This window comes from Myotis nattereri (genome assembly GCF_964212035.1).
Source record: "Myotis nattereri genome assembly, chromosome: 17".
Taxonomy (NCBI): domain Eukaryota; kingdom Metazoa; phylum Chordata; class Mammalia; order Chiroptera; family Vespertilionidae; genus Myotis; species Myotis nattereri.
Window position 1 is genome coordinate 3,815,798 of NC_138092.1, and position 27,429 is coordinate 3,843,226.

At 57.9% G+C, this 27,429-nt stretch overlaps 1 protein-coding gene across 1 annotated transcript in view; it reads right to left on the reverse strand.

Annotated features, from left to right (window-relative positions):
* TG (thyroglobulin) overlaps positions 1–27,429 on the reverse strand; it is a gene marked incomplete at its 5' end in the record, with an annotated part of 153,179 nt that overhangs the window by 114,137 nt on the left and 11,613 nt on the right. Inside the window, 16 exons of the mRNA XM_081111085.1 lie at positions 638–754; positions 4,595–4,765; positions 7,133–7,282; positions 9,750–9,971; positions 11,309–11,465; positions 12,369–12,523; positions 13,754–13,966; positions 15,074–15,274; positions 16,020–16,122; positions 17,186–17,298; positions 17,817–17,894; positions 18,224–18,358; positions 22,016–22,255; positions 23,383–23,970; positions 24,607–25,689; positions 26,959–27,144. Coding sequence (XP_080967211.1) covers positions 638–754; positions 4,595–4,765; positions 7,133–7,282; positions 9,750–9,971; positions 11,309–11,465; positions 12,369–12,523; positions 13,754–13,966; positions 15,074–15,274; positions 16,020–16,122; positions 17,186–17,298; positions 17,817–17,894; positions 18,224–18,358; positions 22,016–22,255; positions 23,383–23,970; positions 24,607–25,689; positions 26,959–27,144 — 3,912 coding nt within the window. The remainder of the gene's footprint in view (positions 1–637; positions 755–4,594; positions 4,766–7,132; positions 7,283–9,749; positions 9,972–11,308; positions 11,466–12,368; positions 12,524–13,753; positions 13,967–15,073; positions 15,275–16,019; positions 16,123–17,185; positions 17,299–17,816; positions 17,895–18,223; positions 18,359–22,015; positions 22,256–23,382; positions 23,971–24,606; positions 25,690–26,958; positions 27,145–27,429) is intronic.

The following is a 27,429-nucleotide window of genomic DNA, read 5'->3' on the forward strand; positions in this document are numbered from 1 at the left end:
TTCATGGATGCTGGCAGGATTATGAAATAATCCTTATACAGACCCATGCCCAATAAATAAATGGTAGTTGTTATTACCCCTCTCTGGCCTCGCTGTTAAAATAGACAAATGTGGCCAAGCCAGCGTGGCTCAGTGGTTGAGTGTCAACCTATGAACCAGGAGGTCACGGTTCGATTCCCGGGCAGGGGACATGCCTGGGTTATGGGCTTAATGCCCAATATGGGGTGTGCGGGAGGCAGCCAATCAATGATATTCCTCTCTCACCAATGTTTCTATCTCTCTGGCCCTCTCCCTTCCTCTCTAAAATCAATACAATTATATTTTAAAAATAAATAAAATAAAATAGACGAATGTGTCACCCAACCTGGACACATAGTTCTATAAGGAGCTAGTGCCCTTCATTTCTGCCCCGTAACCTTTGGCATCCCACTGTGCTTGGCACATAGTAGATGCCCTATGCACTCTTCAGGGAAATGATGAGCTAAATGCACCTTGGAGGGATCAACGGACTCCGAAGTGTTTGGGCTAAAGTGTATGTTTTCACGCTCGTTTTAGCGGTTCTTTTTGGTTTGTCTTGCGAGATCGGCAGAGCAGGTTTGCACACTGTTCTCCAGGTGCCCATGTGCCCACCCCTCACCTGCCAGGCACTGCGCCAGGGGGAACTCAGAGCCAGGAACTTGGGACCTGACTCCTGTGGCAACCTCGGCGTCGAAGACCACCTTTGATTCCGGAACCTTCTCGAATTTCTGCATCACTGAAAGGAAATTCGAAATGTATGAAATCAGACTCTGAAGGGTAGAAGCCAAAAGAGCTCTGGGCCAGCAGTCACCTTCCTCCCTGGCCCGGGGCCACGCGCAGGCCCTAAGGAGAGGGTTCCCTCTGAGGTGGCCCCAGCGCGTCCCCCCCCCCATAACACTGAGAGCTCCAACTTAGGTCTCATTTCCCACCACATTGCCGGGAAGCAAGGAGGAAAGTTAGAGGATGTAGTTTATGTTCGTCCTTACAACTCAGTTTTTTCTCATTGGCAGAGCGTCTCTCGGCGTATTCCCTGCCTTTCCCTTTGAGGCTAATCTTAAAATTCCTGGGTTGGACGTTTTCTTTCCGTAACACAACTTCACTTCTTCCCGGAGAGAGGCAGGTGGTTTTTGAGAGAGGATGGGCACATGTGCCCACGGGCTCATGTCAATCTGAAAGCGTGGCACGTGGCTCGGGCCTTCCTGACCGTGTTTGTTTAAAGGCGCATCACGCCTGCGTTTCCAGCTGCCGCCACACACCCGGGCTCGGGTCTGCGCTCCAGGGACCCGGCGAGGGAGGAGAAGGCTACGAGCCTCGGAGCTCGGTCCTCACCAAGTGAAAAATCATGCGGTGATGCGCCAGGAGCGAGCCTTGCTCTGCAACAGTTTCCCAGAAAAACCAGGCCTGCGGCGCAGGGCGTGAACGTGGGGCGGGCGGAGAGCGGGCGAGCACCTGCTCGGGAAGTGATGCCACTACACTCCATGCCCTGTGCTTCTTCAAGAGGACAAGAGCCTCAAAAATGAGACTGCGCTTTCCCTTCCACCGAGAAAGCTCCCCTGAAGGCAAGTGAAGGGGATTGTGGGAAAGGCATGCGGACATCCCAATGGGGCAGCTCCTGAACACGGAAACCCCCCTGCAGGTCCGCAGAGGACGCCTAAGCTCCGAGCTCTGCCTGCTGAACCACGATGCGACCGGGGATCAGCCTGGAGGCTCGTCCTAAGCCGACCCTCCGGGAGGCGGCATTGAACTTGGCGGAGCTGAGCTGCTCCTGATTGAGGCTGCTGGGGCCACTTACCAAGCTGCCCTTTCTGCCCCCAAGGAGCACAGGGCAGAGCAAACAAGAGGCGTTTTACGAAGTGCATGTTGCAAGGACAGGGAGGCAAAGCTGGCTGCGAGTCAGATGCAAGCCCTGAGGTGAGGGTCCCTGAATGGCCGGGAACCCCCAGCGCCTGGGTGTGCAGGACGGCAAGGACCGGCCCCCTGATCGCCTAAGCCTCCAGGATCATGGAAAACAATGACTTTCCTTGGATTTGCCATGTAGCCTCAGGGCCACTGCGCACAGCTCCTGGGACTCAGCGGGGCGGGGGGTTGCTGGAGAAGGAATGATTGTTCTGAGCCTTAGGAAATGAGATTTTCACGCTTGAGTTTTCCCAGGTGTTTTCTGTTATCAGCTGCAGCAACTTTGCTGGAGAGCTGGCTGGCTATGTGTGCAAGCGCGCGTGCCTGCATGTGCTGTGCGTGCGCGTGTGCATAAGCGGGCGTGTTTAATACGGAGGCAGAGCAATCAGGTAGAAGCAGACTGTGTCACGGAAAGAATGGGTTTGAGAGTGAGACACGCACCAGTTCAATGCGCTGAAGAGACGTCACTGAAATACTCTCTGCCTCACTTTCTTCAACTGAACGACTGGGGGCACGATGTCAACCCCTTGCCCAACCCCCAGGAAGTTTCCACGTAATGGCCTAGGTCGGTGGTTCTCAACCTTCCTAATGCCGCGACCCTTTAATACAGTTCCTCATGTTGTGGTGACCCCCAATTTCTTTGTTACAAATTGAACATAATTAAAGCATAGTGATTAATCACAAAAACAATATGTAATTATATGTGTGTTTTCCGATGGTCTTAGGCGACCCCTGTGAAAGGGTCATTCTACCCCCAAAGGGGTCTCCACCCACAGGTTGAGAACCGCTGGCCTAGGTCATGTCTGCACAGGAGCTGGCTCACAGTGAGCGCACGGATGTCCTCCCTCTCCTTGCACAGACACTTACATGACTGGTGGCCAAGGCTTTCGCCCAGGTATGCAAAGGGAAGCCACGGCCTCAAGCAGCAGAAGGGCCCTCCAGAAAGGTGGGGCTCAGGGTAAAGTCAGAGGGGAGCAGGATGAAGGGACCTTGCAGGCTGTTCTCACCTGCTCATCATCCTGAGAGATTGATTACCTGTGTTAGGCACGTCATTGCTAACACACCCAACTCCTCACAGTAGCCTTACCATCACTAACACACCCAACTCGCCCACACAGGAGCCTTAACACACCCAACTCGCCCACACAGTAGACTTAACACACCCAACTCACCCTCACAGGAGCCTTAACACACCCAACTCGCCCACACAGGAGCCTTAACACACCCAACTCGCCCACACAGTAGCTTTAACACACCCAACTCACCCACACAGGAGCCTTAACACACCCAACTCCCCCTCACAGTAGTCTTACCATCGCTAACACGCCCAACTCCCCCACACAGTAGCCTTAACACACCCAACTCCCCCTCACAGTAGACTTAACATACCCAACTCCCCCTCACAGGAGCCTTAACACACCCAACTCGCCCACACAGGAGCCTTAACACACCCAACTCGCCCACACAGGAGCCTTAACACACCCAACTCACCCACACAGGAGCCTTAACACACCCAACTCACCCACACAGGAGCCTTAACACACCCAACTCACCCACACAGGAGCCTTAACACACCCAACTCACCCTCACAGGAGCCTTAACACACCCAACTCCCCCTCACAGGAGCCTTAACACACCCAACTCCCCCTCACAGTAGCTTTAACACACCCAACTCGCCCACACAGGAGCCTTAACACACCCAACTCACCCACACAGGAGCCTTAACACACCCAACTCACCCACACAGGAGCCTTAACACACCCAACTCACCCACACAGGAGCCTTAACACACCCAACTCACCCACACAGGAGCCTTAACACACCCAACTCCCCCTCACAGTAGACTTAACACACCCAACTCCCCCTCACAGTAGCTTTAACACACCCAACTCACCCACACAGGAGCCTTAACACACCCAACTCACCCACACAGTAGCTTTAACACACCCAACTCACCCACACAGTAGCTTTAACACACCCAACTCGCCCACACAGTAGCTTTAACACACCCAACTCGCCCACACGGTAGCTTTAACACACCCAACTCGCCCACACAGGAGCCTTAACACCCCCATTTTACAGATAAGAAAACTGTTGAAGGCCAGTTTCAACAGTTTATCTCATGGAGGACCTGTGCCTGGCCCAGGGGACTGCTCGAGGAATGTTCGAGTCTTTAAAGGATGGCGTGACCTTCACAGTGTCTCAGGAGGCAGGCAGAAGGCCACTCTGGGGACTGAGGATCAGAGACATTGAGCAATTTGCCCTGGGTCACCCAGCCAGGAAATTATGGAACCAGGCCTGGCCCTCAAGTCTTCTCCACAGCTTCCCACAGAGGGAGAAATGCTGACCAGCTTTTTGGAGGCAAGCTGCCCACAAAAACACAAAGGAAGCCTCTGCAGATGAATGCTTACAATTCATTTCTCGTGCAGTCACAGGCATGTAGGGGTGAGGTTTCCTGGTGTCTAAAACTTACTTTCCAATGATTAAAGATAAAAGAGAACAAAAGAAGGTTGGATCTAAGTGCAGGGCATCTGTTCATCTCACCACTGTTCTTTCAGCTTTGACATTGATTAAAAATTCCGTCGGTAAACAGTTGGAGACAAATGCATGTCTCTCCCTTCTAGAAAGCCCTGGAGAGTGCCCCCTCCCCGGCAACACACTGTTTAGGGGCTGCACATACTCAGACACTGGGAGTCCGTGAGCGGGGCCTCCGTTTCGGACCACAGCAGCCTCTGCCCCGCGTCGTCCACACAGAAGGCCTTCCCACTGTCCCTGTCCCGCTGGCTGGCGCGGTACCGGCCGTCCTGGTCACACTGCAGGCCGGCCTCGTTCCTCTGACAGTCGGTGACGCCTGCAACCGACAGATAGACACGACGCTGAACGGTCAATGGCGTGCCTCTGGGGCCCCTCCCCCCAGATCCCAGGCTCCCAGTCATTGATCAGACAGCCAAGTCACACATCTGAGCCACACACCCTCTAGCTCAAGCATGTCAAACTTGCGGCCGACGGGCCACATACCTTGTTTAAATAAACGAGGCATGCGGCCGCCCGGCCGGCCACGAGTTTGACATGCTTGCCTAGCTCATAACTCCTCAGTGACTCCGCCCTGACCCAAATATGATGTCCAGGCTCTCTGCTGGGCCACTAGACACCCTGAGCCCTGGCCCCACCCCGCTGGTTCTGCACAGGGGCCCTGAGCTTCCTCGATCGCTGCATTCATCGCCGGGCGTGCACGCACCACCTTCAGTCGTACCATTTGCTCAAACCCAGGCCTTGCTCTGCGGGTTCTTCTTCTGGTGCTCAGCTCTCCCCAGTCTTCAGTGAGTTCACTCCTCATAGCTCATCAGCTTTCAAGTCAATCCTTACCCCACACCCCCACACCCCCCTACACCCCCGTCAGGGGCAGCTCTCTACCCCCTGACATCCTTCCTATCAACGCCCATCCTCACAGCATGGAGCACAGTCATTCCTCCCATTGGTCCATGTGAATGAATGGTTCCTCCCATTGGTCCGTGTGAATGAGTGGTTGACCACTGTCTGCCTCCCACTCAGTAGAAGCTCCAAGGGGGCAGGGACCTGACTGGTTTTGCTCCCTGTTGCATCCCAGCGTCTCCTGCACTGTGATGCTGTGATTTCTAATTTAAAAATAGGGACATGCCTGCCCTGGCCAATGTTCCTCAGTGGTCAGAGCATCAGCCGGCACACCCAAGGGTCTCAGGTTCGATTCTCAGTCAAGGGCGCATACCTGGGTTTCAGATTGGATCCCCACTCGTGGTCTGTGTGCATACAGGAGGCAACCAATTGAGGTGTCTCTCTCACGTCCATGTTTCTCTCTCTCTCTCTCTCTCTCTCTCTCTCTCTCTCTCTCTCTCTCTCCCCCCACCCCCCGTCCCTTCCTCCTACCCCTGCTATCTTGGTAGCACCCCCTCATTAACAAGGGCCAGTACATGACGCTGACCCCCTTGTAAGAGAGCGTCCCTCCAGCAGTGTGACAGCACGGGAGGTCACCCTCAACCACAGCGAATGCATCAATGGGCTGATATCTAGGTGCACTGTCTGGGCCATGTCGGGGACTCCGCCCTCCTGGTGAAGACTTTCTCCTCCAGAGGAATGTCAGAACCCCGGCCAGGGAATCCCTCCTGCCTCCTGGAACTCCCACTGCTCTTCTGCTCAAGGAAACTGCCTTGATCAGAGGAGGTGACTTGATCTCTTTCAGTTAATTACTTTCAAAATCTATCACTAGATTTTTTATTTTGATTATTTCAGAGAGAAAAGGAGGGGGAGAGAGAGAGAAAGAAACATCAATGATGAGGGAGAATCATGGATCGGCTGCCTCCTGCACACCCCACACTGGGGATAGAGCCCACAACCCAGGCATGTGCCCTGACCAGGAATCGAACCCTGACCTCCTGGGTCATAGGTCGATGCTCCACCGCTGAGCCACGCTGGCCGGGCACACTATTCAGATTTTAAGCAATAACGGTTTGCCTCTCGTTCACACAATTTCAGGCTATGAGTCCTCGCCAGGGGAAACCCAGCGACGCCCACGTGACTGTTAAGTGGGCCACATGAAATCACGTGACCTACGGGAAGGCCATGCGTACACAGTGTCCTGACCTACGTACGAGGGAAAGGGCACGACCACACAGTGGCAATGCCTGCAGGTGGAAAGCGTCTCCCGCCTGCCAATCTGATAAGGCCGACACGAATATCAGAAGTTTCCGAGTCAGTACCGAGATCAAAGGCCAGACTTTGGCTAAAGGACTTCTCTGAGTCTTAACCTTCTGATCGGTAAAAGTTCAGGCTTATAATGTTGACCTAGAAGGGGAACTGGGGGGATTAAATGAGACAGCACAGGCAAGATGCCTGGCCTAGGTCGTGGTGGGGTGCGACCATTCAAAGATGGTGGCCTCTTTGATTATTGCGTTGCATACCCAAGGGTAGTCAAGGGTGGGCAGTGTTGTCCCCATAAGATGCTCCTGGCAATGTCTGGCGACGTGTCTGGTTGTCACAATTCGGTGGGGCGGGGGGCGTGCTGCTGTCATCTAATGGGTAAGGGCCAGTGAGCTGCGACATAAAACCTCCTGCCACACGTCGGACAGCCCCCAACACGAAGAAGTATCAGCCTCAAATGGCCACAGAGCCAAGGCTGAGACACCCGCTGTGTCCCCACCGCCCTGCAGGCTTCTGTGTCGAAGCGAGACCCTTTAGCACTCACAGTGAGTCCGACTGAACGCGCCGGCGGAAATGGTGGTTCTGCCCACAGGACACGGGGCGCAGGTCAAGCTCCCGGCCTGTTCCTGGTAGAATCCAGCAGGACAGGGAACACACTGCTCGTCCTGGGAGTAGCTTCCCTCGGGACACTTCACTGGAAAGAGACACAGGGACGTGGTGGTCCAGGTAAGACACTTGTGTCACAGTTATGACCTCACAGCACACGGGTCTGCATGTGAAATCCCCGAGTCAGCGCGAGACATCATTCACGGAACAAATGTGCACTGAAGACCCGCCGTGTGCTGGGCTCTGAGAGCCCAGGGTGAGCTGTGAGGAAGGTAGACGGTGCCTGCTCCCCGGGGGCGACAGGCTAGCAGATGAGAGAATCTCAGAGATGGGAAGAAACAAAGCAGGGAGGAGGGGAGGCTAGCGAGCCGGGCCCCTCTGAAAGGTGACACTTGTGGCTTCAATGATGAGAAGTACCCCAGGCAGAGATTGAGAAGGACAAATTCTAGGCAAGTGCAAACATCCTGAGGCAGTGATGGGTGTGGATTATTCAAGGAGTGGAAAGAGAAAAGCCAAACAGCCCTAGCCAGTTTGGCTCAATGGATAGAGTGTCGGCCGGCGGACCAAAGGGTCCCAGGTTCGATTCCAGTCAAGGGCATGTACCTCAGTTGCAGGCTCCTCCCCAGCCCGGCCCTGGTCAGGCACATGCAGGAGGCAACCAATCGATGTTTCTCTCTTATCAATATTTCTCTCTGTCTTTCCCTCTCTCTTCCACTCTCTCTAAAAATCAATGGAATATCCTTGGGTGAGGAGAGAGAGAGAGAGAGAGCAAACAAAGCAAAGGCAGCTACTGAGGTCAAGCTTAATGATGAAGGGAAGAGGTGATACTGGAGAACCACCTGAAAGATGAGTTCCAACCATCGGTCGTCATGGCAACAGTTCCCAACGTTAAGGACAGGCTGGACATGCACAGTGTAGGGGCACAAGCTTTGGGGTCGGCAGACTGGGTCAAGTTCCTCTCCCCACGATACTTGCGTGACTTTGGACTTGAGCCCCATTCTCTGCAAACCAAAGCCTTTCCTGCACCCAAGGCTACCAACTTCCTTTGACCAAGTAGCAAGTGCGGACGTGCGTGCAGGACGTGCTAGAGTGAAGCCAGGGTTGCCCTAGCAGCTCCCATCTCTGGTACACGCTCACCACCGGCGTTTCTGAGTCAATCAGAAACCCAGACGCCTCCTGGGAACTGAAGGGAGCGCTTTCCGGGCGGCCCCCGAGCCAGTCAGGGCCTCGCTCGAGAACGGGTTTCGGTACTCCTATGAGTCAGCCTGTTGATCATCTCTAGTATTTTAACCCCGGAGCTGGGACTGTTTTTTTCCAGTGGTCTCCAAAGTCATGGCTAAAGGAAAACAAAAACTTCCCGCCAGCCCAAGCTGCCCGCCCCAAATCTTAGATTGATGACTGACGGGGTTGGGGATGGGGCGACATGGAGGCCACGGGAAGGGCAGCGCCACAGCCCTGGGCTGGAGGGCAAAAGTGCTCAGTAAGTGGCGCCTCTGGACTGTTCTCGGGGCAAGCATGTGTCTTTCTCTCCATCGCTGAAGGCCACAGTCTCATCCGCCCAGAGGAACCCTGTGTCAGTCACACCAGGAGGTGACCCAGGCACTACACAGTGTTTCATGTAAAGAGGGAGAAACAGGCCCAGCGAGGAGGGCTGACTGGCCCAAGGTCACACAGGGGTCAGAAGCACAGCTTGCCAGTGTGTCGGTCAGAATGAGACCATGCCCGGGGGATCGCCATCCTCCCCTGGCAGGTCCTCTCCAAGACCCTTGAGTCCGCGGCACCAACGGGGATTCATCCTTCAGGTAACTCCCTGTTCCTCTGACTATACCTTGGCCACCTCTTCATATAGGTCTATCCGCAGCCAGAAAATCACCAGAAAACCCCTGTGGCCTCCGCTTTCCAACTTAAAATCCTTCATGGTCTAAGCCCCTTGCTGGCCCTAAGGCCTCTCCCTCTCTCTCTCCGCCTATCTCCCCAGCCCCGTGTCCCGCGTTCCCCACACACCTCCTTCTCCAGCCACATAGGCCGTGCACACTGTCCCCACCGTCCCCACAAAGCCACCCCCTTCACATGCCCCCCGCTCTTGGGCTACCCCAGCGTCCAAGGGGAGGGGGGACTTCCGTCCTCAGGGTTCTTCCTCTGTCCTGTCATCTGAGCCTCTAGGGCGATGACTGCCCACGCACAGTCAGGGATTGAAAGACGTTTGAATAAAGAAAGATTCACCCAGCGGGCGTGGCTCAGTGGTTGAATGTCGACCTACGGAACCAGGAGGTCACGGTTCCATTCCCGGTCAGGGCACATGCCCGGGTTGTGGGCTCCATCCCCAGTGTGGGACGTGTAGGAGGCAGCTGATCAATGATTCTCTCTCATCATTGATGTTTCTACCTCTTTCTCCTTCTCCTTTCCTCTCTGAAATCAATAAAAATATTTTTTTAAAAAAAATGAAAGAAATGAAAGATTCTGCGCTCTGTACGTGCACTCTCCCCGAGCTCCGGGGGCCTTTCCCGCAGCCTCGCACAGCTCAGTAGCAGCAGTCCAGGGAGTGGTGGACCTACCGCACCCCAGTGGGTCCTGACTGGCGTCGCTGGAGGCCGAGACTGGGTGGAATCCTTCCAAGCACCCATAGCGGGTCCTGGGCGAGGTGCCCACGCTGTCCCCGTGGAGGAAGCGGAGGGACGTGTCTGCTGGGAACGTCTTGGCATCCAGATGCAGCTGGAACTCGCCGCTTCGGATCAGATCCGCGAAGCGCCCCACGAGGCCCTTGCCCAAGGCTTCCTCTGTAAGACACGGGGTGGGGCGGGAGTCACCTCACGGTTCTCGGCCCGGCCCGGGGAGGGTGCAGGGGCAGAGCCACCAGACACCCACGCCGAGAGGAGGCCCAGGCACTGTCCAGTGTTTCACGGTAAAACGGGAGAGACAGGCCCAGAGAGGGGGACTGACTGGCCAAGGTCACACAGGGGTCAGAAGCCCAGTGAGCCCCCAGCCCAGGTCTGTGGCGCTGCCCTTCCTGTGGCGTCCATGTGACCCCCCTCCCTGCCACGCTGGACTTCGGTCACCGGTCTAAGGTGCACTGTCCGGATAAGCACCGTTTGGCAAGCCACCATCTCTGAGCCTGGGTTTTCCCCTCTGCAATATGGACGCGCCTCTCTCACAGGTGGTGAGGATTCAGAGAATGTGCGATGGGGCCACTGCAGCGAAGGCAGAGCCTGCAGGAGGCAATGAGCCTCCCCCTGTCCCCCCCCCCCCAAGCCATGCACACCGAGAGGCCCCTCTGGGTGACGGGAGTGCTTCCTGGAGGGAGAGGAGCCCCCATCTGGAGCCGGGCGGACCCCAGCACACAAGGAGCACTTGCTTCCAACAGGCTGCGCAAAGCCAGCCGCAGCCAGAACCCTCAGTCGTCTCACTGACGCTAGGAATGATCATGCCCACCTTTTCCGGCTCCCAACACAGCCCCATTATCCAGGCTCTTCCAGAGGGAGACAAAGGGGACCCCGAATTCATGATGCTGGGGAATCGTTGCCACGAAGACGGAAGAATGGCAGAGATGCCGCCTCCCTTCTGGTTATACCCTGGCCACCTTTTCCAGAAGTTTCCTCTCATAGGACAGCGGTCATGTCCAGCCAGTCCGCACCCTCGGGCTATCATACCATCCCCTCTGCTTCCCCTCGCTTTCTACCCCCCCGATCCATCCTTATGCTCTGCCTGTTCTAGAAGCTCAGTGACGGGTCTACATAGTGTGAGTGGTCTGAGATGTCTCACAATTTGGAGAGGACAGAACGTGAACTATAAACCAGCAGAGGCTCCCTCTCCCACCTTCTCACCCTTTTCACACCCATATCCCCTCTCTCTGCCCAGAAAGTCCAGCGGAGAATTAGAAAGTGCTCACAGAAACACAACCAGGTGATCTTATTGAATGCTGGTACGCTATTGGTCAGAAATGTATGGGTTTTTACACACTGTTTGATACTTGGCTCCTCCCAGCAGCCGGGCTGATCATTCTCACTAGAGACCCACAGGAAGGGATGACGGCTCCACCGGCTCCATTTGACAGATGAGGAACCCGAGACTCGGAGACTGCATAGCTCGTCCGAGGCAGCCAGGCAGGGAAACATACCGACGTCACGCAGATCGGGGAGAGAGGCCGGCGGGACGTCCTCGAGCCGCAACTTCCACGTGACATTCACTCCCAAACGCTCCTGGGTCAGACACTCCACCTGCACCGCGGAGTCGTCACAGGCCGGAACGGTAACAGGGGTCCCGACCGTCTTCACCTACGGGGACAGGCGCCTTCAGTTCAAGAACGCAGAGCAGGGAGCCAGCTTTTCTTTTCTTTTTTTTTTTTTAATACATTTTAACTGATGTCAGAGAGGAAGGGAGAGGGAGAGAGAGCAACATCAATGATGAGAGAGAACCATTCATCGGCTGCCTCCTGCACGCCCCCTACTGGGGACCGAGTCCGCAACCTGGGTATGTGCCCTGACCGGGAATCTGGAATCAAACCACGATGCTCAACCACTGAGCTTCGCCGGCTGGGCGGGTGCCAGCTCGTGGAGCCCACAGCAGGCCCAGCCTGGCTTCTCCTCCCAACCTGAGCATCGGTGACTGCGGGGCAGGGTGGGTGGATGGATGGTGAGGGGCCTGGTTGGCCCAAGGACAGTGCTGGGCACGGTCCAGGGTTCAACACCAGCTCACGTCACACTCTTTCTAAGAGTAACAGCCCAAGAGCTTCCATACCCCCCAGGGGATGTTAGTCCATCAAAGCTCGAGTGCCCAGAGGCGACAGGAGCTCGGGCACCTGGGCACAGTTCTGTGGGGGCAGCCTGTGCTTCAGGACGCCATCAATATGACCTGCCACGCCACAGACTGGCACCACGCATGCACCCTGTGCCACGTCCCACATGATGCCCTGATGAAGGTGACGGTGGCTATGGGGGTTCGCGCAGTGGTCATCGGTGAGGAACTGCTACGTGCCGGTCATTCATCCAGTGACGTGACGGGTTTGGATTCGCTTCTGCCGCTACCTAACTAGCCTTGGCCGACTTACTTTCTCAGTCTGAGCCTCGGTCTGCCCACGGGTAAAATTATCGGGTGTCCAACTTCAGGTTCACCGGAGGCTCTCGGACCCCAGGACCCCGAGTTCCGCCCCCGCCCCGCGTGGGGAGGCAGGCACGCACCTGGACCTGGCAGAAGCCGCGGGCTGTGAGCTCGTCCGAGATGAAGGCCTGGAAGGCCAGCAGCAGGCCCGCGTAGTCGGCGCTGCACATCTTGCCCGGCGGGAGCCGGAGCTGGAACTGGGCTCGGGCCTGCAGGGTCTGCCACAGCTGGGGCCCTGCAGGGACGTGTCGGGTCAGCAGACGCAGCACACAGACCTGTGGGATCCCTTCCTGGCCTTTGTTCGCTTTTCCTCTGCAAACATAACCCTCCTGCCTGTGTTCTGGAGCACGCCAGCATTGCCATCTGCACTGTCCTCCTCGGAGTCCACACACGTCCTGGCGCGATGAATGGCCTCCGAAGTCAGAGCCCCTCCCAGCCAGCGGTCCTGCCCCGGCCTGCCCCGGCTGCCCTGCATCCTGGGCCCTCGACAAGCCTCTTGGCAAAGCCCCCCACGATCTTGCATTCGAACAGGGCAACCCCGTGTGGCTTTGCCGGTGGAGAGCAGACTCTGCAGCACAAAACGCATGCTCTCAGGTGGCTCAGTGCACACCCTGCTCATCTGGGCACAGCAGCCCTACGTCCCATGTCCGAGTCCAAGACCCACCCCTCTCTTCTCCCAAGTCCCTCGCTCCCGGCCCAGCCGGGTCTGGATTTCAGCTGGGGCCCTTTTGTCACAGTCAGGTGGGCGATCCACTTGTGTGTCAACATCACGTTTAAACTTTTTCTGGATAGCATTCTCTATCCCAGGATGCTTTCCAACAAACACTGTCCATTGACACTCGGCCAGCTCCCTAGAACCTGTGGCAGTTCGAGGTTTGGGGTCTCTATCCTAGACACCCCTTCCACAGCCCCAGGTGGACCCCGTGCCAGGCCCCAGCGTCCGCCCCTGCCCTGCCTGGGTGAGTACCCACGCCAGCCTTTGCCAAGGCCCCAGCGGTCAGAGCCCAGAGCCGTCTCACAGACAGTGCACATGAAAGTGGGTCCAGTGGGCAGACAGGACAGCACCTGTGCCCATATTCAAACAGGGCACAGGCCCACAGCTCTGCCAGGCGTAGAGGGACCAAGGGGAGAGGCTGATAGGGAAGGTCCCACTCAGGGGCCAGACATGCAGCTGAGAGTTTGTCCCACCATAATAACTGACACAGCCATGGAGCCCCCACCTGCTGGACACAGTCCCACCCCCAACACCTCCCCGCAGAGCCTGAAGTGAGGGCCGTTCTCCGGGAGCAGACAGCTCCAGAGAAGCCGCAAAGGGGTCTGGGAAGCACAGGGGCTCCTTCCAGAGACGCCCCAGGGGCCCCTCTCTGCTCCGGATCGGATGCCCCCTGGCTCACAGGGAAAGGCCGTGCAGGCAGGGAAAGTGTGAGGGGCGGGGTACAGGGCAGACATCCCCGCGGTCACTCACGCTGGCAGGCCCGGGGCTGGGGCGGCTGCGACAGCCAGCGCCTCCTCTCCAGGCTGCACTCCAGGGGCCGCAGGGGGAAGGCGCTCAGGTAGCCCCGGCGACACAGCAGCTGGCACCGCTGGACAGCGGCCCCGCCTAGGCCCGAGGCTGGCTCACACAGGACCACTCCCCCAGCCACGTCCGACGTGTTGAACGGCAGCGGGCACTGCGGGCCTGGGAGCAGGAGAGAGGCGGCTGGGGGCATCTGCCCAGCACTAGGGGGCTGGCACTCCTGCCTCTCTCCCCCTCTTCCCTGCCTGCGCGTGTGTGGGCTCCTCAGACCCTGGCCTGGGCCTGCCGCCTCCCTCCCTGCCCTCCTCTTGGAGGAGCCTGTCTCTCAGTTGTACCAGGTGCTTGAGCACAGAGGACTCTTGTATCTTCACCTCCAGCTTCTTCCATCTCCAACCCAGCTGCCCACGGTCCTCTCCACCTCTAAGCAACACGTCATAGCTCACTGCTGCCAATCAGTGATTCTCTCCTCACTGATGTTTCTGTCTCTCTCTCCTTCTCCCTGCCTCTCTAAAATCAATAACGAGATACATATATAATAAAAAATCCCAGCCACGATGGCTCAGTGGTTGAGCACGGGCCTATGAACCAGGAAGTCACAGTTGGATTCTGGTCAGGGCATAGGTCTGAGTTGCGGGCTCCATCCCCCGTGTGGGACCTGCGGGTGGCAGCTGATTAATGACTCTTGCAAACCATTGATGTTTCTCTCTCTCTCCTCCTCCTCCCTTCCTCTCTGAAATCAATAAAGATATATTAAAAATAAATAACTGAATAAATAACTCCTGTTGCCCACCCACGCCTGTTCGAGCTTCAGTACCCAGAGCTCAATGTGTGGCACCTCTGCCTCCAGCTGTCCCAGGTGGGCACCCCGGTCGGCCCCACCTCCTCTGCCCTGGCGCCAGCGGAGGCCGCGGCTCAGGCCTCCTCACCTTCTCTGCATGCCCACTGCCCTCCCCCGCCTTTTCCTTGAACTGGGAGGGAAGCCTCCTCACCAGGTGCCCTGCCCTGGGCCTCGGCCCTAGGTCTCCGCTCACACATCCAGTCCGGTCCCCACCGCCGGCCAAGAAGCTGCGGCGAAGCTGGACACCCACGCTCAGCCCCCTGGGTGCCCGCTGACCCGGGCCTCTCTCTCGGCTCTCACGTGGCCACCACGTCCTCAGGCCCTCCCGCCCCTCCCCCACTGTCCTGGTCCTTTAGGCCCCCCACCCCTGGGTGAGGGAACAGAGGGGCAGCCCCCCCCTCCCAGCCAGGGGCCCTGAGGGCACATCTTACTCTCACAGGCCGGCTGGCTCCCGACCACGCGGGTCCCTGGCACCTCCTCTCCGCTGCCCAGGACGCACCAGCAGCTTTCCTGGGCCGGGCTGCACTGCACTGGGGACCGGCCTCCGGCCTCGGCCCCGCAGGCCGGGGTGTAGCCTGGGCTGGCCGTCCCGGAGAGGATGCCGCCCTGGGGTGCTTCACAGAGGCCGGGGCCTGACACAGAGACCAGCCAGTGAGGCTTTCCACAGAGCCCACAGCCCTCGCCACCCACAGGCGCCACCCGCCACCACCGGCCCCAGGCCCCACCAGGGTCTGAGCCACCCGCCTCCCACTGGGTATTGAGCTAGGGCCTTGCTCAGCTCTGTACACACACACATATACACACCACACTCACATACACATATACACTCACACACACACACACACACACACACACACTCACACACACACACACACACAACTCACACACTCACATACACATACACACACACACACACACTCACACACACACACAACTCACTCACACACTCACATACACATATACACTCACACCACACTCACACACACAACTCACACACACTCACACACACACACACACACTCACACACACAACTCACACATTCACATACACATATACACTCTCACACACACACACACTCACACCACACTCACATACACATATACACACACACACAGAGACACACACACACTCACATACACTCACACACAACTCACACACACACACACACATACACACACCACACTCACATACACATATACACTCACACACACACACATACACTCACACCACACTCACATACACATATACACACACACACAGAGACACACACACACACACTCACATACACTCACACACACAAAGAGACACACACACACACTCACACACCCAGGGTGCATGGGGAGGGGTTGGGGGAAAGGGCGAGGGGTGACTACTCACACTGGGCACTGCTGTTCGTGCGGGGCGGGGTGCCCTCCCCTGAGGCCTGGTCCACACACCAGATGCCAGCCTCCGCCGCCTGCAGCCTGGCAAACTCTCCTGTCTGGGACAAAGCCGAGGTCATGTCAGCCCAGGGAAGATGCTGTTGAGGCCCACAGGTCAGTGAGCGGACGTCAGGAATGTCCCTCCCAAACCACCAGTGCTGGCCTCTCCGCGTGGAGGAAGGTGGCCTGGGCGGCTCCCTGATCCAGACCCGGCCCTCACACCATCTGAACTGACGGTCAGAACCACCCACGAGGCCGAGGCCACAGGAATCCAGTCTCGGGATCTCACTGATCTTCGTGAAGCCGGAGCGGGAAGAGTGGCCGGTTGTGTTCCTATCAGACCCGCTTTAGGGACAGGGAACCGAGGCCCGGGGCCTTCATCCCTTGCACGTGAGTGGCTGCGATCCTAGCGTGAATCCTTTCTCTGGGAGCTCTTATTCCTAAAACTGGCCACTGCACCCAACTATTAGATCTACTATAACCCCCAGGAGCTGGGAGGGCGATGTGACATCTTCCATGTGTGCTGAGAAACTAAGACACAAGGACTTTGCAAAACGACGTTGCCCCAGTGACTGTAGGGAAAGCACAGACACGTGTAAGTGACTTTTAAAGAGTTTTCATGAGTGATATTTCCTTGGGCCCTCAAAACAGCCCTCGCACTGGGTAGGATAAAAACGTGGTCTGATCCTATGATAAAAAACAAAACAAAACGAATGCCTAGAGAAGGTGAGTAAATGGCCCAAGATCACCCAGCCAGACTCGGCCAGGACTCTAGCAACAATGCAGATCTAGAACTCCCTACAGTTTTAAACAAAAATAAATGTATTCCCTAGCTGATGTGGCTGTTGTTGAGCATCAACCCAGGAATTAAGGGATCAAGGCCCTATTCCTGGTCAGGGCACATGCCCGGGTTGTGGGCTCGATCCCCAGTGGGGGCATGCAGGAGGCAGCCGATCAATGATTCCCTCTCATCATTGATGTTTCTATCTCTCTCTCTAAAAATCAATTTTAAAAAGCAACATTAAAAACACACATACAAATGCGTTGAACACTAGGAAAGCCATCCCCGGCCTGCGGAGAAGGCCTGCTCCTCCTCGGCCTCCCCAACTCACGGAGCCTCACCTCCAGGCAGGTTGGGATGAAGAGGTCGTCGGGGGAAGGGTCTCCCTGGGACCCGGCCTGTTTCCAGCTGGAGAGCAGCCCGCTGGCTCGCGCTCTCTCACAGGCGGAGGGGCCTGCGGGGAGAGAAAGGCTCTTTACAGGCTGCGTGGGCCCAAGGAGGGCGAGCGGAGAGCCCAGGCCCAGGCTGGCCCGATTTCAGGGCCAGGGTCTGGGGGATGGAGGCCGGCACAGAGAGCTGGAGTCTCGGCCGAGGAGCAGGCTGGGGCTCAGGGACAAAGGCCCAGGCGGGAGACAGCATGGTCGAGGTGGAAAGTGGGCAGCTGATTTCCCGGGTCAGAAACTGGGGAGAGGCAGGTCTGCAGAACAGACGGCAGGTGGCTGTTGAAACCATGGAAGGAGGTGACGCTGCACAGGGAGGCTGTGGGGGAGCCCAGGGCCCTGGCCTCTCCCTGCCCCTCTCCACCTGGGAAACGAGGCAGGGCCGAGGCCTGTGAGAGTCTTCCAGACGCAGGCAGGGACTTGGGAAACGCGGGCTGGCTGCCCTCGGGGGCCGGCCCTCGGAACTCCCCTGATTGGGGCCCTGAGTGCCCACCGCCAGGGTCAAGAAGGGGGATCCGTGGGCTCCACTTACACTGGGGGGCCTGGGAGGAGCGGGTAGTCAGCGAGGCCGGCACGTACTGTCCCTTCCCGTCCACACACCAGCAGTTCCCTGGGAGAGACCACGGCCAGCGCTCAGGAGGTGCACAGGGCTCCCCTGCGGGTGTCTCACCAACAACCATCCATCTTTACGCTGCTGATAGCGCCAGGAGGTCCCCCACCGGTCCCCCTGCCCGACCTCGCTCACCACACGGGCCTTAGCACCCTAACCTCCCCTGGCTCTCTGGCTGGCAGAGTCACCGCTCCCATTTTATGGATGAGTCCACCGGAGGCCAGGGAAAGAGGGCCCGGGAGTCCTGCTCACCTGCCCCCAGGGGGGCTCTTCCCACTAAATGAAAAAGGGGTGCCCCTCAGCCTCCCACGGGGGCCCATCCCCCTCACCGGTCCCCGCGTGGCACTGCACGGGCTCCCAATTTCCAAACGCGTCACACTGGGGCACGTAGGGGCTGGACCACAGGCGGGACGCTCCGGAGGAGGCAGCAGGGGAAGAGCGGCGACTCTGATAGAAGTCGAAGGCTGCGGAGGGACAGGCGCAGAGGGTGAGGCCCCACCTGGAAACGCCCGCAGCATGGGCGCTGCCACCAAGAAGGGGCACACGTCCCTGTTCCAACACAGGAGGCCTCCTTATCCACGTGACATACACGCCCACCCAAAACGAGACAGGGGTGCCTCCAACAGGGGGAGGCACTCGCCAGACTGTTCTTTACAAATAAAAATGCAATAAAAATGCAGGCCCGACTGGTGTGGCTCAGCGGTTGAGGGTTGACCTCTAAACCAAGAGGTCACAGTTCAATTCCCAGTCAGGGCACGTGCCCAGGTTGCAAGCTCAATCCCTAGTGGAGGCATGCAAGAGGCAGCCAATTAATGACTCTCTCTCATCATTGATGTTTCTCTCTCTCTCTCTCTCTCTCTCTCTCTCTCTCTCTCTCTCTCCTTTCCTCTCTGAAATCAATTAAAAATATTTTTTAAAAATTTAAAAAATAAAAATGCTGGCCCTGGCTAGAGTGACTCAGTTGGTTGGGCATTGTCTCATGCACCAAAAGGTCACCAGTTTGATCCCCAGTCAGGGCACAGGCCCGGGTTGCAGGCTCAATCCCCGGAAGAGGGCATGCAGGAAGCCATCGATCGATGCTCTGCTCTCACATCGATGTGTCTCCCCCTCGCCCTCTCTCTTCTTCCAAAAATGAATAAAAATATTTGAAAACAAAAACACAGGCTGCAATTGGAAGGAGTCTGCAATGCTCCTGCAATAAGGTTCGTGTAACGTCAGTCAGGTCAATGAAGTGTCTTCGGTCATGAGAAAACAGCGGTAACAGATACATTGATTTCACATGTGCGGTGGCCCAGGCACAACCTCCGTGCATGCTTTCGTGGACTGAGCCCTCACTCAGCCCTGGAAGAGAGGTCATGCTATTCCACTTCCGTGACCTGCAGACAGCCGCCCTGCCCATTGAGCCGCCCCCGAGCTCAGCCTTCCTGCCCCTGCCTGCTGGCTCCCACCGCGCCCCGCCAGGGCCACCAGGCACTGTGCTTGTCATTGGGGGCAGGTCTGTCTCTCCCAAGGCAGCGTGTACCCCCTTCGGTGCAAGGATTCAAGTTTATGTTGTACGTGGAGCAGTGCCTCCCTCATAGCAGGCACTCAAATACTTGGTGAGTGAAAAAGAAGGAAATGCATGCATGGGGGGGGGGAGGGAGGTAAAGAGGGAAGAGAACAGCCGCCAGCGGGGCAAGTGCAGCCCCAGGAGCAGAGACCGGCCTCACATGCGGGGAGGACCTTCTCCTGACTCGCCACCTTCAGAGATGGGCCATGGCTCCCCGAGCAGAACCTAACAGTCCTCAGGACACCACCCGCCACGGTCGGAACCCACTGGGAGACCGGGACCCGCTCTGGCGCAGCGGACGGGACCCAGGAGTCTCCTAAGCTTCTGCCTCATTCCTGGCCGGCACCTCATGGCTGTGTGATCATGAGCCACTTGCCAACCTCTCTGAGCCTCAGTGTCCCCATCTGCGAAATGGGTCTAATAACTGACAGGGGAAGTGTGATATTTATATCAAAAGAGCTTCAGCACCCAGCTCATGCCAGGCACAGCTGTGGACCTTTCCTCCTGCAGCCCTTCACTGAGGACACTGCTCTGCGGCCCTCCTTCCCTCCTTGTCCTGGCTCTCCCAGCCTCACTCTTCAGGACCTGGAGGTCTGCACACACACACACACACACACACACACACACACACACCTAGAGGCCTGCATGTGCACACGCACGTGCGCACACACACACACACTTGGAGGTCTGCACACACACACACACTTACACACCTGGAGGTCTGCACACACACACACTCTCACACCTGGAGGTCTGCACACACACACATACACACTCACACCTGGAGGTCTGCGCATGCACACACACACACACACACCCCTAGAGGCCTGCATGTGCACACACGCGCATGCACACACACACTTGGAGGTCTGCACACACACACACTCTCACACACACACACACCTGGAGGTCTGCGCATGCACACACACACACACACACACACACACACGGAGCTCCCTCCCCTCTGCAGCAGGCCAGCCGCCTCTCCTCATCCGGAGGGATTCAGGGGAATGAGCAGCCCTGCCCCTTCCCGGGGACACTTCCTCTGTCTGAGCACCAGACACGAGAACGAAGATGCAGAGGGTGCGCTGCGTGGAGGGGATCCCCCTTAGCCCGGCTGCGGGAGAAAATGGCATCATCGCCATTCAAGGAACCAACAGCTTCCGTGCCCCTGCCTCCACTTCCCTCCCTGCCCAGAGTGGTCCCAGCTCCGGGCGAAATCCCACTCCTCCACTCTCATTGCGTCAGATCCCAGGCCACAAAACGCTAAACGACTGGTTTCTTGCCCAAAGCAGAAGTCCTCGTGCCTCCACCTCTGAGGAACAGAGACAGGAAGTGCAGGGCTTGGGGGCGGGAGGGGACGGAAGAGGAAGGAGGAGGGGCAGAAGCAGGAAGGATGGTGAACCAGCACTAACGGGGCTCCTGCCATCTGCCAGGCAGTGTGCCAGGCCCATGATCGAAGGAAGTAAGAGGAGACCTGTGACTGGTCCTCCAAAGGAGAGGGCAGGGGCGGGGGAGCAGGAGACAGACGGACCACGCGAGGTTCTCGCCTCCTGTGGGGTCAGGAGAACGGAGGCAGCAGGCAGCCCAGGCTGGGCAGGCAGGAGTGGGGGCGCTCTGTCTCCCTCAGGGGCTCCGATAGTGTCGGGGTGACCACTTTGCTGTGTGTGACCCAAGCCCAGAAAACCCCAGACGGGGCGTCAGCTGAGTAATATGACCAGAGATGGGGGCTTAGGAGAGGCTTGGAGACGGGAACCTTTTGTCCCACTGAGGATGGTGTGGGGTCAGTGAGAGAGCGGGGAGGGGCAGGGGACCCCGCCGAGCTGGCTGCAGGGGGTGGAGGGCGAGCAGGGGCTCTGGGATGAGACAGGGCTGCCTGGGGACCGGCTGGCGGGGCCAGAGGCGCAGGGCCGGACCCGCTGCTGCACATCCAGGCTCTGCTAGTTATTCACGGGGGAACCTGGGCCTGTGGCTTAACCTCGGTCTCCGCATTTGAGAACATCGCATGGTGACTGCAGCGCCATTCTCACAGAACCGCTGGGGGGTCCGATGAAAGGCTTAGCTGCCCACCGAGCACAGCACGTGCCTGGCCAGGCAGGGGGAGTGTCGGGGACCCTATGGATGCTCTGAGCTTCTTTCTCGGTCACAGGCAGGTCACAGGCAGGTCACAGGCGTGGGTTTGGAGTCACTGGCAGGGTCCGAGGGGCTCATAGGGGAAGGAGCCGACACCGGGAATGTTTCAGTGATGAGGGTGCCTCTCCTTCCCCCGTGGGGTGCTCCTAGATTCTTAGATATGGAGGGGACTTTGGAGCCGGCTAGGAGGGGAGCCTGAGTATGGGGGCTGGAGCCCCTCACCTTTAGCAAGAGCGCTTGGCTTCACAGGGCCTGCGGGTGGCGCTGGAGGGTGTGGGAGCATCTTGGAGAGTATGCACATCCGGCTTGGAAGGGCACCTCACAACCACCGCCTCTGCGTTCCCAGGAACCCACTGGCCTGGGGAAACCGAGGCCGCAAAGCCCACTCCGGCTCCTGCTCCCCCAAGAGATGGAACAAGAAACCGAGCGCGCCACTCACTGGACTGCGCTGCCAGGCGAAGGGCGTCCTCGCTGCCGCGCAGAAACTGCTCGGAGAAGGCCTCCCGGGGTGGGGAGCCTGGGGGCAGGCCGAGCTCCTCGTTGCTCAGCCGGATTCCCGTGGCCGCCAGCAAACTCTCCCCCAGAGGGAACCAGGAGCTGTTGGAAGCCAAGACCACCTCCTCCGAGTCCGCGATGAACTGCAGAGCACGCAGCTGCGCGTCGGCGCAGGAGCCAGGACCTGGGGAATGAAGACACTGCAGGTGGGTGCGCCCCACCTATGGCTCCCTTGACCCCTCTGCAGTGTGCACACACACGTGCACGCACACACATGGATGCCTCAGCTGTTTCCTTCCCACCAGCTCCTTCCACAACCTGGAATGTTCTTTCCGTTTTGTCTCCACAATCTCATTCGCTCAGCATTGATGGGGGACCCACTATGGAAGGAGGTGAATCATCGCTGGTGTCTGCTCCCCTCCAGGCTCTGAACTAGGCACAGGCACTCAGACCAGCTCATTTAACCTATGCCGCAGCCGACAGCGACGTGTTGACTTCAAGGGTTGGCCTTTCTCTAGAACTTGACATGTGAATGCCCAGGCAGGGCAGCTCTCATCCACATCTCTGTTACCAAACCTTCTACAAGCCTAACTTCGGCCGACAGCCAATATTCGGCTTTTCACGCTCCCCAGGAAGGTCTGGGCGATGCTGAGCATGGCCTCAGGGACCGGAGAGACTGGATTGGACTTGAACGGCTAGAGCTCCTGTACCAGCAGCGAGGCTGGCTGGAGATTCTGCTTGGACAATAGCAGCGATGACACTGCCTGGCGTTGCTTCCAGCTGCTGCTGGTAGGTCCATCGGGCAAAAGGCCTTTGGGTTTGACACTGACTCAGCCTCGTTCTGCTTGTGCCTCACACACGGCAGGCGGCTCTCTCCCAGGGCCCCGTCGTCAGCCTGGGCCTACAGACCTCGGTCAGCAGCTCTCCCATCGGTCCTCTCATTCACTCCCTCAAGCCCATTATAAGCGCTGGAAGGCAGAAGCACCTGCTGAGGTCCCGAGCACCCAGCAGTGTCCTTGCAAGTAACAAGTCCATCATAAGAGGAGTTGGTTGGCCCTAGCCTGTTTGGCTCAGTGGGTAGAGCGTTGGCCTGAGGACTAAAGGGTCCTGGGTTCGATTCCAGTCAAGGGCACATGCCTGGGTCGCAGGCTTGATCCCCAGTGTGGGGCTTGCAGGAGGCAGCCAGTCAATGATTCTTTCTCATCATTGATGTTTCTGTCATTCTCTCCCTCTCCCTTTCTCTCTCTAAAATCAATAAAAAAAAATATTTTTTTAAAAAAAATATATTTTTCCTCCCAGGGTTGAACTCACATGCGGGGACCTCGCCTGGCTCGGTCCGGGTGCCCTCCCGTTCTTGACCGGCTTCGTCCACACACCAGCAGGACCGCAGGTCCAAGTGCGCCAACGGGGCGCTGAAGTCCGAGTAGGGCCCTGGGTACCGGCGGAGCTGGCCGCGTAGGATCTGCCAGAAGAGGTAGGGCTCCAGGAGGACGTTGCCCCCAGGCCGGGTCCGGTTCCCGTCCAGCACGGCCGGTGGCACCTCGCCGAGAGAGGAGTACCTGGCCAGCCCAGGGAAGACGCCCTGCTGGCCGGCCTCGTACAGACTTTGCAGGAAGCGACGGAAGCTGCCGGAGGCTGCGTCCCTGTAGCTCAGGACCTTCGTGAGCAGTTCGGCCGCCGTCAGCTCCCGGCCACCATTGTCCTGGGCCTTCCACCGTTCGTACCACTCGAAGGCCTGCTCGGGGGGCCCGTCACACTGCACGGGACGCCACTGCCCGCGGGCGCTGCACTGCGGGATGTAGACGCTGGAGAGAGCGGGCGGCAGGCTGGAGTTGGAGACCAGGGTCCTCACGGCCCCGAGGAAGGCGCGCTCGGCCCGCAGCTGACAGGGTGTGGGGCCTGGGGAGGAAAAGGAGCACAGTGTCAGGCGAAGGAGCTTGGTCAGCACAGGAGACCAAGGCAGAGCCCTTAAGTGTCCAAACTCCGTCTGAGCCCTTACACGGCCACAGGTCCCACCACCTGTGGACAGACAGCACCCCCATCACTGCTCGGGGACTGTGGAGACCAGCTGTTGTCAACACTGGAGACAGGTATGGGGCAATTCCTTAAGGCCAAGTAAGTCTCCCTATTCATTTAATTGGTTAATGTTATCAAGAGTTTTCTGGCCCGGCCGGCAGGGCTCAGTGGTTGAGCATCGATCTTATGAACCAGGAGGTCATGGTTCGATTCCCGGTCAGGGCACATGTCTGGGTTACGGGCTTGATCCCCAGTGTGGGGTGTGCAGGAGGCAGCCTATCAATGATTCTCTCTCAACATTGATGTTCCTATCTCTCTCTCCTTCTCCCAAATCAGTAAAAATATATATTTAAACAACAACAAACAGAGTTTTCTGGACAATTTTTAAATTAACCAGGAAATTTGGCCTCTAACAGAGTGTGAGGCTTTGCTGTGACTGCATTCTTTTTTCTGCCATGCACTGTGTCAGGGCCCCCAGAGAGAACCGGAGATTATAGACGGAACACCCGACGGACTTACACTGCTGGGGTCGCCCAGGTGCACTTTGAGTTCCAGGAATGGCCTGACCCTCCTCGTCCACACAGTAGCATTCGGAGTCGAAGCACTGAACGGGTAAGAAGTGCCCCTGGCGGGTACAGGAAGGCACGGACAGACTGGAGCCTGCGGGCTGGCTGCCCGCGAGGCTTAGCCTCCGAGCCCTTTGCTTCTCACACTCTGTGGGGCACCGTGGCCGTCCACCTCTCACCCTGGAGCTGGGCAGTTCTTTGCCCTGGGAGTCCACACACCAGCACTCTCCGGCAAAGCACTGGACCTCCTCGTAGCTTCCTTCCACCGTGCATGACGGGACAAAAAGGCTGCCGGGTGTCGGCTCACAGCCCTGGGAGTTGAGCACTATTCCCATCACGTCACCCAAATCCCTGGCTATGTCTTCCGGCACGGACACCGCATGCTGCAGGAACAGAAGGAATTCCGGAAGGTCCAGGAGAGAAGCGAGGGATTTCAGGGCGTTTTGGTTCTCTTGCACGTTGACCTCAAAGCCAAAGCTGCCCACAATTGTCTTATTCATAGCCCTGCCTTCCTTCGCGGCTCTGGGCGTTTCCACAGCAGGATTCGAATCCAGTCCCGCAGAGAGGAGTTTGGCTTGATTGACAAGTCCTCCTCCGCCCTGGAAGCCTGGGAGGCCGAGTCGCTGGAAAAACTGACTGAAGTTAAAGCTGCCTCTTGTGCCAAGGGCTCCCGACAAGTTAAACTGGCCGACATTCGCCAAAAATCTCCCCCCAAAGAGGTTCTGCTGGAGGCGCTTTGGGTTGGCAGTAAACTGAAGGGCAAGACGAGCCAGCTCGCGGGAGGGGAAAAGCCCTCGGACGGCTTCTGGGAGGAGACTCCCTGCGGCGGGAAACGGTGGGTTCTGCCCCTCGATGAGGGAGCGGAGGATCCCCGAGTCCACAAAGAGCTGCTTGATGGCGGGCGGGCAGGGCGGGACCCCTCCGGCTCCTCTCCGGGGGGTCACGAAGGAGCGCTGGAGGCTGAGGTCGCCCGAGGGCCCGAAGCGGAGCCTGGACAGGGCCCGCCGCCTCTCCGAGGAGCAGGACCCGGCGCCAGCTGCACGGGGCGAGCAGAGGAAACGGGGTTAGCATCACCAGCCCCTGGGCATCCCCTCAGAGCTCCCCGCTAGCACGATGTCGGAACATTCAGCCCAGGATGCCTACCCCTTTTCCCCTCCGTCCTTTTATTCTTAGCTTTCTCTCCGAGCCGCGTCCAGGGAGGCCCCTTTGGGGAACGAGTTTTCCAGCGGACATGCCTTCCTCTCCTGGCCCTCCCTGGCGGGCGACCCCCCGCTGAGGGAAGTCTCTAGACATTGGCCCACTTTCCGAAAACCCCCGCACATGTGCACCAGCACCCTGGGCTGGGACGTCCCCCTCCTCCCTCGCCCCTCATTCACGTCCACCTGGAGCCGTGGAACTTGATCTCGTGGGGAGAGAGGGTGTTGGGGATGTGATTAGTTGAGATGAAGTCCCACAGGATTAGAGAAGGCCCTGCATCAATGGCTGGTGTCCTGCCCAGAAGGACACGTGATGAGATGGACAGACACACAGGAAGAAGCCACGCGAGGGCAGAGACTGGGAGAGCGCAGCCGGCTGGGGCCGAGGCCTCACGAGGACGGGGCAGGAAGGATGCTTCCTGGGCACCGTTAGCGAGAGCGCAGCCCTGCCGACCCCTGGGTCTCCGCCTTCCAGCCTCCAGGACTGGGTGGGAGTAAGTGTCTGTTGTTTAAGCCACCCAGTGCGCGGTCACTGGGGGCAGCAGCCCTAGGCGGCAGGCACACCAACCAATTCCTATTTTTAATGCAGCCGGTTTCCGGCACACTCCTGCTGGAACCCTGAATGGACTGAGCACTTCATTATCCGCTCTTCGTGTGGCCGCCTAATTCTTTGTGGGTAGCCTTGTCTCGGCTGGCTAGTGTATAGTCTCTTTGAGGATAAAAAGCCTATTTAAGTGCTGTTAGTATTCCCTACAATAAACATTTTTCTACGCTGCAATATGTACTATTATGCTATGTCATAGGAGAGATGATTGGTCCTGTAATGTAATAGAACGATGCACGCTTGGTAAACCCACTTTGCACACCTTCTTCAAGGTTTCTTGACCTTCCTTTGAAATTACTCATTAAATAGTGATCAACTCAGTCAACACCGTGCGTGGCCTGGTCATTCTATCTGAATATCCTAGGATGACCGCAATCATGTTTAGAAGAGTTAGTTTAAATTCGAATTCCAGTGTCTCGGTTACATCCTGGAGTGGGTGGTCTGGAGAAACGAAGTAGTAGGACCTGAGGAGACCCCAACAGGACACCCTCGATGGGAGACCCACCGCAAGGCAGCGCCGCGTCCTGCCGCCGAGTCCCCGGGACCTCCTTGCCCTGGGCATCCGCACACCAGCACGGGCCTCCCCTCTGGCACTGCACCGCCTCGAAGTCCCCGTTTCGGTGGCAGCTCGGGACGTAGGCGTGACCGAAGTCGGTCGCTGTGAACCGCTCCACTTCACACTTCGTGGGGCCTGGAGGAAATCCACGGGGAGAGAAGACAGGCAACAGCCCCTGGTGGGCGCACAGCACGCATTCTGCTTGCTGGTGACATTCACGCCCCCCATACTCTGCAGGAACAACCATGTGACTACAGCCACAGAGACCACAGCCATGGAGACCTCAGCCACAGGGACCACAGCCACAGGAACTACAGCCACAGAGACCACAGCCACAGGTACCACAGCCACAGAAACTGCAGCCACGGAGACCTCGGCCACAGAAACTGCAGCCACAGGGGCCACAGCCATGGAGGCCTC